This window comes from Corticium candelabrum, chromosome 15 (genome assembly GCF_963422355.1).
Source record: "Corticium candelabrum chromosome 15, ooCorCand1.1, whole genome shotgun sequence".
Classification (NCBI taxonomy): domain Eukaryota; kingdom Metazoa; phylum Porifera; class Homoscleromorpha; order Homosclerophorida; family Plakinidae; genus Corticium; species Corticium candelabrum.
In genome coordinates, this window is record NC_085099.1 from 584571 (window position 1) to 595845 (window position 11275).

The window sequence follows — 11275 nt, forward strand, 5'->3', positions numbered from 1 at the left end:
ATAACGCCTCTCACCAAATCTCTGCTGTCTGTTGGAGCATGCAACTGGGCTTGACACAAGTACCCTCTGGCAAGGCACTGGTTGTTTCCAGGAGGCGGACTGTCGAAGAAAAACGAGTCTAAAAAACCACTAGCAGCTGCAAACTCGTTGTGCTATATAAAATCAACGTCGATCGAAGAGAAACAAAAGAGCCAAACTCAGCAAGTTCAATTGCTTACTCTGAGGCATTTCTCTGCAATCAGAACTAGCTGTTCCTTGTGCTCTGGCGAGCTACGATTTCCTAGAGTCGACTGAATTGTAGTTTTCAAGTCGGAGTCGTCGATGGCCTCGATCACACTTTTCAGCCCGCCAGACACTTCCATCCGGTTACGCGGTTGCGTAGAAACAACTGACCTGACCGGCTAAAGCCCGGATAAGCAGATGGCACGTGACCTTACTGTGAAGCTCTAGAAACTAAAAGTACAGTAGTAGTGTACAAATAAAATTTGTAGTTGCAGCTTTAGAAACTGTGCTAGATACTAGTTCTACGGTATCCGTAGGCGCCTCGCACGCGTGAGTAACTCTTCCAACGGAGCTTTCAGACCGTCTACTGAAATGCCGAGTCCTAGCTAGACAATACGTATTTGCTTCAACATGCAAACTTCCTAGTAGTTTAGATTACGTATATAGGCCTGGTATAGGTAGTCATCGTTTTGCGATCGTGATCAAGACAATTGAAATGTACAGTCTAGGTATGCACTCAGTTCCGTTGTAACGACAGTGGTATGGTATTTACTGACATAGAAATTGATATCGGCAAACAGTGACTATCAGCAATGTTAGATGCAGCACAGTGTAGTAAAGGATTGATCATACTGTAAGTATGAGATGTGTGAATAGTTGACTGTAGGTGGCATTCAACTCCTAAAGGTGTTTCTTGGTTGTCAAGTACACACAATCCCTAGCTACAATACAAAAGGATGGGGCGACGAAAGTTCAGGAAGCATTTTCTCCGCCGTTCGGTCACTTAGACGAATCGTTCCGAGATTCATCTGTAGTCGGACACGAAAACGATTTTTTAAAGGTAGGTCTTAGCATGAAACGTGGTCGTGGGGAGAAGAAATTTGAGATTTGTACACACACACACACACACACACACACACACACACACTCACACACACACTCACACACACACACACACACACACACACACACACACACACACACACACACACACACACACACACACACACACACACACACAAACCAAAAGCTCGATGGAGACCCATATAGGACCACGCCCATTTCTGTTGTGCAACCCGGATTAGAAGCCTCGCTACGCTCAACAATTACCACAACAACTGAACAAATTAAATAAACTTCAAATTTTAGTGGTACTATAGCTACAATGTTACAGTCAAATACATATACTGCACACATTTGCCTTTACAACATACAACAGTACTATAGTAATCTAAATCATACATGTCGTCCTACAATACAAACATCGACACCCAATGCCAACAGGTCATGGCAATATAGGAAGAGGATGAGCCTCAGTGTTGAAAACAAATTTGTCCAGTGACAGAATTGAGAAGTCTTCTTCAAATAGAAGATAGAGATACTTCAGAGTCTCTCCAATAAAGAAACTCTCCATTTTGTCTCTGAAACGAGGGTTATCTCGAGAACGAACATTACTAATGGAAGAGTATCCACCCTCTGGAATGCGAGTATATTTTTCAAATGCTTGGAATATCTGCCAACCCCAGTCCTGGTAAGTTGAATTGCCAGTTAGACGATATAATACAAACAATGACTCCACAGTTTCTGGTCTAAGCAAGTTATGAGCATCTGCTGGCTAAACACAAATAATAACATCACAAAAGGAAAGATGACGATGATGTATAATTTAACTTGGAAATTCAGTAAAACAATAAGAATTATTAAATAGATAGATAGAGCTTATCTAACAGAACAATCCCAGTACATAACCAATGTTGTACAAAGTGCATTAATTAAGCTGAGATATCAGTGTCATTCAAAACAATGGTAAGCTAAATATTAGAGCAAACATAATGAATCTCATACTTTCACAATGATGTCACCATGATTTCCATCAGCTTGGTTGAAATAAGCAATCTCGGGACTCAGGCCTGTCTCCATTTGCAAGTACATTTGTACACAAGTATACATGAGCTCCTTTGCAGAGTCCATGTGAGACGCATTAAGTCCGTTATAGGCTCCAAGAGCTAGCGTCCCAGCCAAAAAGCAAGTCAAATGGTCCTGAAAATATATCTTACAACATGATTCTCATGACTTTGTGTAAAAATCATCACTGACCATCTTTGGACTAAATCTTCCACCTTTGAGTTCACCTACAAACAGTAAGTTATGTGGCTTGGATCGCTGCATCAATTTTCGCTGCACTCCATCCATACTACTTACATACCAATTACGAAATCTGCATAAAGTTCATTTAATTAATTACTGATGCCACAGCAGCAGTTATGCATGAAATACTTTGTTTCTCGTTTTCCACTTTGTACCCATTGCTTTAGAAGATATTCGTAGTAGCTATCACCTCTTGCTCCTAACGTAATTGTGGATCCTGATCTGAAATGACCTGTTTTGGGATTAATAAAAATTGGAACCAAACCATCCTTCCCGACCTCTGGCTGCTGTTGAATAATATCAAGAACACGATCAGGAGGTTTCTAATCAACACAATAAAATTCCAAGTTGCTCATCCAAATTATCAATAAAATAGCAACATTACTTGATATTTAGAATCTCCGGTTACATTTGCAATATCCCGAAATTCTAATTGTATTGTCGTTACTTCTGAGATACTGCTATCTGGACCCCATCGAGGAGAACGGCCTTGTCTTGTCTGAAGATTCACATCAGAGTAAGGAATGCCTGATGGTGAATTAAACCCACCAAGTAAACGATCAGCTACGTCAATCTACAATACAAGTTTGTGAGTTGAAAATCAAAAAACTAGAAAACCAGTTATACATACAGCTTTTGTCTTAAATATTTGATCTTGTGAGAGATGATATGCACTAAGAAGACCACCTAACACTCGAATAGTACACTCAAACAGATTAACATCAACGTGTTGATTTAAGTCTAGACTTTTCTCAACCCAATCTCGAGCTTCCTTAAACTCTTCTTTCAAGTTCATAATCCACATTGTATCTAGAGAATCCACTAGAGTCAAACCCAAGCCAAACCATTTGTTCGAAGATTTAGAAATCGGCATTAGTTCATCCTTTCCCCATGCATATGTCTTGTATGCCTTCCATGCATGATGAAAGGCATTTACGACAGCTTGTTTACGTTCCTCACTAATTTTTCGTTTTGTAGGAGAAACGACATGACTTTTCTCTTTGGGTTTTTTCTCTGCCGGTTTCCTTTCTGTACTCGACATCACTATTTTTCCTAATGGTCCCACTATTCCTCTCACATAACCTTTACGCTCTGTTTGACTTCTATCTGCAGGCTTCTCTAACATGTTGTTCCTAACATCTTTTCCCGCAATTTCAAACAATTCCTTATCCTTGGTTTCTCTTTCAAGTAAACTCTGACCATTCAACTTGTTTTTCAACTCCTTGTTCTCTTGCTGCATTACATTGTTTTTCAATGCTTTGCTCTCTTGCTGCATGACATAAATTCTCTGTTCATATTTCTCTCTCAGTCGAACTAAAGCTGACTCATCATTCCTGCCTCCAAACAAAGTTTTCACTCCACTAGGTGATGTTGACCGTTCAGTTGTCGAGTTGGGCAACCAAGACATCATAGTGTTCCTACCGTACACCACGCTTCCCATTAAGGACAAAACTACAAAAGTGATGATAATGTTCTTCTGCAATCGAGTCAACCCATTCCACATCTGAAGAACAGCAGAACAAGTTGAGAATACGTAACATCACGTTACATACAACATTACATTACACAAAACATTGTACCTAGATATGTACACTGTCTACCTAGCGACAATGTGATGAGGCCCCTAGAGTACGTTTGAAGTACAACAAAGCCCTAGCCACAGCCTAGAAATCGATCCCGTCCTGCTAGACAATAGTCACATCCCCATCCCCATCGCTCCTAGGACCTGTAACTTGTGTTTGTCTCACCCTCCACTTGGACCGTCGAAATCTCCGTTGCTTGTCGCTTGGATCGCCTATGCTTCCAATGTCCACCGACACGCTGTCGCTCATTGCTATAAAAACAACAGAGGATGAATGTTCATAAAATTAGGCTAGGGTATTCGATTATACTAACCAAACGAGAAAGCTCGTACATGTAAAGCAGAGGCATTCGGTCATGTGACCGGTGACCCACCTACTAGGGACCTTTTGATGAACGCAGGGCGGAAATGACCCACACTAGGCGTCACCCGTTACTGCCGGTCCTTATATAGCACAAATGCAGCCTCAAAGTGCTTCTTAAGCTTGAGACCACTGTTTGAGCCTGACTGTACTAGCTATAGCTCTTATGCACGGAATCACATTCGTTTACAAACCTTGAATCAGTTGAAATACAACCTCAAAAATACAGCCTATGCATACATACATAATCAATCTTCTCCCTAAATTATTTGATAGATATCAAAACAAGGAAAAAGATAATCTCATCTGGTGTTCAGTACATCCACAACAAATGTATTGATATACAAATACAAGACAGAACCATCTAAGCTTATAATCTGCAACAGTAAGTACTGCACGTACATACAAATGCTATTAAGTTCATTGTTGAGCTACATATGCTGTTAACTTCCAAGCTTGGCAATTAGAAGTCTTGCACATTCAGCTACCTAATGAGATACAAACCACAATGCAATAATTCTAAGCAGTAGAAATGCACCTCTGCATACATATTTACTGGCGACAATAAAGTCATGAGCATTTATAGTCACTTGACACTTACTTTCTTTGGCTCAGTTACACTGAGATAATTTGATGCAGTTTGTTGAAAATCAAGAGAAATTGCCTGAACTCTTGCTTCTTCGCCAATGCAAACCTTGAACAAAACACTATCCCAACAACTGACAAACATATACTGTTGAAAAATACCAGTGTTCCCACAGCTACTAAAGCTCTAAATGCAGCCTCATTATCGATCTTATGGCACAAAACCTACATCAAGTAAAACTAACAAGTACCACATACATGATTGTATTTATGTACAAACTCACAACTTTAAGTGCAGTGAGAACATCAGTGACACCTGATGAACCGCCAGTCTTAGAAAGTTCAACAGCATAGCTAAGTGAAATATAGTCCAATCGACTACTCCACAAGTATGAGTCTTCACACTCTCACAAACTCACTTCAGTAATAGAGAACAAAGTGCAATCTGGACACCTTTATTGCACTCCACTAGCATGCTGACATGTATAGTGACCTAGCATGTTCACTCACAAACCAAACAATTCAATCTCATATTGTTATGATTTTCACCTCGTGTGTATTTGACATCAAGAGTTGACATCCACTGGCATGTGCAAATAAATTACATAGAAGACGTAATGATAGCATACAGTTGGCAGAGCCACTAGTAGTGCTAAAATGACAGTGCATTTGTGAATTACAGATAATGATTTCATTGTAACATTGATGTGCACACCTTGCCAGATGCTTAAGACGCTCTACTAGCACTTCTTCCTTCTGACATAAATACTCATTACCTCTCACTCCACGAACAATAACTCGCATTATATCAAGGGCTAGGATAACAAACAGAACATAGTGAGAGAAATCCACACATAGCCAAACACATCAGCAGCTCACATTCATACTATGGGCAATATCAATTAACGGTCAATATCAATTAACAATACAAACTGCTTTTCTAAAGTTTGCAAAACTAATCAGTTTCGATCTAAGCTGCAAATAAACAATTGTAAGCTACCAGGTAATAACAAACAAACAAAGTGTAAATTAAGTTTCTGTGTGCAGCAAATAACAATAAACAACTACTCAGTAAAACAGTATTGCATAATCAAGTACATGTTACACAGCCCAACCTGGAAACACTAGGTCATCTGGCCATTTAAAGAGCTGGTCAATGGCAACACATACCACATCGTCTATCTTACTAGACATCTGTGATGGATTAGTATGAAGAGATACAACTTCTGGAAGACAATACAGCTACAACAACCACAACTAAATCTGACAACTTGGTTCAACCTCTTAGCCCCTGTACAGCAGCACCTGACAATCTCAGTAACTAAACAGCAAAATAATTAGTTGTAAATGACCAGGCTAATAACCCTTAACTAAGACCATGTACATACAAAAAGACTGCTGCAGCTGCAGCGGCAGCACTTATGCAGCAGGCAGCACTTATCATATAAATTAATTAGAAGCAAATTATTAAACTCAAATTTACAAATTAGCAATGCTGCATGATTGCCTCATCAAATGATTCTTTTTTGTTACATAAAGAACTTGTGAATAAGCAATTATGACGTAGACAAAGTAGTTAGCAGAGAAACATGACATCAATTGCAAACTTAACCCAACTGCAACATTCCTAGCAAGCACGTGCACTATCATATTAACTCAGTAAGTGTAGAAATCTTCTAGGTCTTATGCCATACTCTCATCATTGTCATAGCGCCATACAACCAGTACTGTTAGTTACATGTCTCTCAGCATGCACAATAGAGTGACAGCATGTATGCATGACAATCTACTCACAGGATCAGCCTTGCTATTGAACTCAGAAAGCTTCTGGAAAACAGCATCAACATTACTTATGGCATCAAATGTCAATGGATCAGTCTACACATAAAAGCAGAAAAGCAGATTATCAAACTACAGTCAGCACTTATGCTCGTTTACATGACACCTTAGGAAAATAATTATTGGTAGATGATGAAGCAGTCTGTGAAGTGAAAGATGATTGAAAGGGAGCCTCAACAGGAGCAGGCTACAACATAAAAATCTGACTAATCAATACAGTATATACTGTATGTGTGTTTACTTGAGAATATGAAGGAACATATCTTGATCCACCTGCAAGCAGAATGCCCATTTATCATCACAACATTCAAACATTTCACACAAGGTACCAGTTAAAGGATCAGACACTGGCTGTCCACTTGATTGTGCAGGAAAAGGTTGTGAAGCTACTTCAGCAACGCCTGGTGGAATATAACGAGAACCCCCTACCATCAATGACATCTCATTGTATACAGTTAATTTCACATAATTAGAAGGTACAATAAATGTTTTAGTACTACCTGTAAAGGGATCAGATATAGTGGGTTGTGCAGAGCCAATAGACATTCCTTTTGTCATCTCAATTATATAGTTGGCTACCTACACAAACAACATGTTTGATAACAACGCTGTTTGTATGATTTGCTCTACCTGGTCAAGATATAAAAGACTGAGCTCATTGTCTTGAAGAAATCTTTGAGCTGCAAACCATGGGTCCTCTTCAAGCACAAACAATCAAATAATCAGTGAGATGTCTAATTAATACATGGCAGAAATGTTGTCAAACCTGATGTGTTGTAACCAAGCTTTAGTGGAGGTCCAGACTGTGGACTTGTGTCCATGTCCAGTTGGACATCAAATACGTAATCATATTCCTACCACAAAATAGTACTGTTGTAAATGAACACCTCAGTTCCAAAACATTTACACTATGATACATTGACCAACTTATATCTGGATATACTCCACTTACTTTACCATGTAGAAGTTGTCTTCGACCAGATCCCACAGCATCCACAACATCACCAATCTAGAAACACGCAATCTACATTTGTTTCACACACACATACACACACACACACACACACACACACACACACACATAACAACAACAACAACAAACAAACGTGGTCATACTTTCTTCCACTGCTGACTAGCTGCCTCCCACTAAAATTTAATAACACCTCAACTGAATTAAACACCTCTACTTAATTCAACAACACATTAACCTGATATACTTCTGGTTTTCCATCTACCTTTACTACTTTGGTCTGTCCATCTTTAAGACCTATAACACACAGTTATTCAGTTACACACATGTGAACTCTCACTCACATAACCACAAACAATAAACCTGGTCTGTCGAGTGCTTCAGGTCCAGACAAGTCACTTAGTTTAAGATCCCCTACTTGGTTACTAGGTACTTGTTGAGCTGCTATCTGTTGATGAAATGCCTGGTAAAAGCAGCAAATTGTCAAAACAACTCCAAACCACTGGAAACATTAAACCTGGATTTCTGACTCTGATGCCACACGTGAATAACTGTGCGTAAATATCCTAATACCACCATCACTAGACAAAACATGTGATATCATTTTCATTGCCTAATAAGAAAAAGGGCATACTAACTTGGCTCCAGTAACAATATCTCCATTTTCTAGACATGTACAACACCATACTGTCTGTGTAGGGTGTGTAATAGTCTGTACACACTCACCATCTACTCACAGATTGGCTTTTAGCAATTACGAGAGATGAGGTAGCAATATGTCTTATTAACAACCTTGCCATAGTCGTAATGTTCTGTCTTCTCCTACAGATACAAAATCTCCTGGCCCATTAATGACAGGTGCAACACTACCATACAACAGATCAGCAGTGAGCACGAAAATTATTGTAAATAACTAGATAAAGTAAAGACTGTGTAAACGTACACAAAATTACAGATAGGGAGATAAAGCAGTTCAGTTTGCAATCCATAAGATCTGAACTGATGAACAATGTAATGGACTGACATGGATTTATTTACAGTTGTGGATTTACTCGTATCTTTTGAAGTTCAAGATCAAACAATTCGTCTATCTGTCTGTCTGTTTGTCTTTCTGCCCCCTTATTTGTAGAAAACTATGCCATTTTAAAACAAGTGTTACCTATAAACATATGCAGTGTGGCCGTAGTATATCTGTACACACTCCCCACTCAGCTGCCATCGACGAATAGAACTATAGCAATTACCACAATGCAAAATAAATTATTCATAAATCACATACTAACCAACTAACTAACTGACCTATCATTGCTGCATGAAAGAAATTCAGAATTAGAAATAACAGCTAACCCTCTTACACAATCATCATGACCAACAAACGTCCTCTCACAAGTTCCAGCACGCCACAGCCGAATTGTCTTATCAGCTGACCCTAAATGCATTCCAACATAATTCTTTCAGAATGAACACAAGATTTACAGCCATAACATACCTGTGAGCATTAGACCATGGTCTGCTATCATCCCTACAGCCCACACTGCTGCTGTGTGTCCTTCTAATGTCATTACAGTTTTTTCATTCAGCCACACACGAGCAGAACTAACAAAACATATAGTAACTACTAAGTTATCAAAACATGTAATACACAAATCAAAAACAAAAACATGCACAAATTGACTGACAAGTAAATATTATTTTATTATTAATCTAATAGGGTAATCTGGAGTAATTCCGTGCAGTTTGATTTCAATGGCTGATCACGGCTCTGAATCAAGCTCTATTCTAGTAAGTAAGCACTCGTTGAATAGCTGATTGTCTAGCGCTCCAAAAGGAACAAAAGAAACGGAAGCCAGTGTTATCGTTTGTAGAATCTAGACAGTGACTTCTGAGTAAAGGTACCACATCTGCTGACTTATCTGGTTTCTAACTTTCAAGAACAAAGCTCGTTTTGTAAATCTGTTTCTAGCCGTAGTATTTGGCCTTCGGTGCTACGATCTGTCAGAAGTAAACTCGCTCGCTCGCTTAGACTTGCTAGTAAACAACCATCCATGCAATGTTGCGGAGGCGTATCCCTCCTTGCTTCACTGGTGCAACGCTCAATCATGACAATGTTGTAACTTCCAGCTCTGATGACTGTAAAATAGGTGACAATAGAGTAGGTTTAGATTCCAGGTCGTACATCTCAGCGACAATGTATTTCTACGATGTGTAGACTAGACACTAATTGTACATCTCAGAAAGACATGCAGACTCAATTTGTAAGTGTTAGTGCACGTTGAACAGTGTTATAAACCCCAAACCTTTGAGAAAAGCGAGTATTGGTAAGTGTACGGAATTGCACCGCCCACCAAATCTGACCTTCCCTCACATTAGATCCTGTTTCTAATCGAGGTGAGCAAGGACATGACCACGAAATTTCCTGTACGTAGTGCAGTGACCAATGCTAATGGTAGATACAACAACAAGTTAAAACGGCGCGTTGTCAACACAATACGGGTCACCGAAGGCAAATGTGTACGGAATTACCCCGGATTACCCTATCATAAATAAATTCAGATGAAACAGTACACTCGTTCCAATTATTAGAGAGAAATCCTCATGACAACACAAGTTTAGTAGGTAAATCTTAATTAAAATTATTTCTCAGATAAGACCAACTGGTAGCTACGTTGAAAGTACGGAAAACTAATGATTGAATCACAAAAGATAAACATGCATTTATACAGACACACGGAAAAGGTGACTAAATAGACAAACATACAAACATTAGATGAACAAAGAGAATAAATGCACTGTACTAGCCTCGAACTTCCAGACCAGAGTGCGTGCGCGCGCGCTCTGGTCTGGAAGTTGGAGGCTACTTACCAATCCCATGATCCAGACAACAATGTACCAAACTTTCCAGCAGCAAGTGCACAGACGTTACCATTATGTCCAGACAGCACACAGATCGGCTCTACATCCGAATCAATTTCGTGACAATAAAACATGTACAACACAAATACAAACCTTGCATTTGGGGATCATAAATTCTTATCAATTTGTCCATACATCCGGTAGCAAGTAGACCTCTAGGATGGTCTTCGGATGATGGTATAAAGCAGATGGTTGACACAAAGCCCGTATGTCCACTGAAAGTGACAGCAATCTCGAAACGGGTCGCCTCCTCGTCCGAACTCCTCCAAACTACTGCTGTTTTGTCTCGAGATGCAGTAGCAATAAATGTCGGTCCGCTTGTGACAGATCGGACATCATCAGAGTGTCCAAAGATTTGACATCTTAGTCTGTACATTGTTACGCATGCGTCACATTCGGGACCGCAGATAATGCTCAGTTGGAATGAATTAGACACAACAGTATTTATTGAGTCAAAATTCAAACACATATATTGACTTTCAAATTCTGCACTTTACCCACTCTTGCTCCGCCAATCACACACAATATCGATGCATGTACACTTAATTAATTAAGCATTTGCCACAGCAATTGGTAAACATTGCACAGGCATGATATATAGAGTTATTGACTGCGAAACAAGCTATGACAGCCAAATGCACCGTTATATCTGTTG

The 11275-nt window shown here is 39.4% G+C and overlaps 2 protein-coding genes across 3 annotated transcripts; both read right to left on the reverse strand.

Moving 5' to 3' along the window:
- Positions 1 to 1341: 1341 nt before the first annotated feature.
- Positions 1342 to 4322, reverse strand: LOC134190624 (endoplasmic reticulum mannosyl-oligosaccharide 1,2-alpha-mannosidase-like). The gene is made up of 8 exons (XM_062659082.1): positions 4267 to 4322; positions 4119 to 4204; positions 3002 to 3874; positions 2756 to 2944; positions 2500 to 2693; positions 2320 to 2440; positions 2068 to 2262; positions 1342 to 1837 (listed from the first exon to the last, which is right to left on the reverse strand). The coding sequence occupies exons 2-8, from the start codon at positions 4200 to 4202 to the stop codon at positions 1508 to 1510; spliced, it is 1986 nt and encodes a 661-aa protein (XP_062515066.1). The 5' UTR covers positions 4203 to 4204; positions 4267 to 4322; the 3' UTR covers positions 1342 to 1507.
- A 288-nt stretch (positions 4323 to 4610) lies between these two features.
- On the reverse strand, positions 4611 to 11000 carry LOC134190597 (phospholipase A-2-activating protein-like). 2 transcript variants are annotated; one of them, XM_062659054.1, is made up of 28 exons: positions 10714 to 11000; positions 10570 to 10660; positions 9197 to 9303; positions 9007 to 9136; positions 8867 to 8938; positions 8500 to 8573; positions 8346 to 8436; positions 8225 to 8288; positions 8071 to 8170; positions 7946 to 8004; positions 7854 to 7883; positions 7690 to 7746; positions 7504 to 7591; positions 7368 to 7435; positions 7238 to 7316; positions 7067 to 7162; positions 6979 to 7010; positions 6844 to 6924; positions 6693 to 6776; positions 6180 to 6219; positions 6014 to 6124; positions 5614 to 5713; positions 5448 to 5550; positions 5318 to 5391; positions 5183 to 5252; positions 5061 to 5123; positions 4915 to 5007; positions 4611 to 4801 (listed from the first exon to the last, which is right to left on the reverse strand). In XM_062659054.1, the coding sequence occupies exons 1-28, from the start codon at positions 10994 to 10996 to the stop codon at positions 4757 to 4759; spliced, it is 2385 nt and encodes a 794-aa protein (XP_062515038.1). In that variant the 5' UTR covers positions 10997 to 11000; the 3' UTR covers positions 4611 to 4756. The 2 variants fall into 2 exon arrangements, with proteins under 2 accessions (XP_062515038.1, XP_062515037.1); XM_062659053.1 differs by having other exon boundaries at positions 7067 to 7316.
- Between the last annotated feature and the right edge of the window lie 275 nt (positions 11001 to 11275).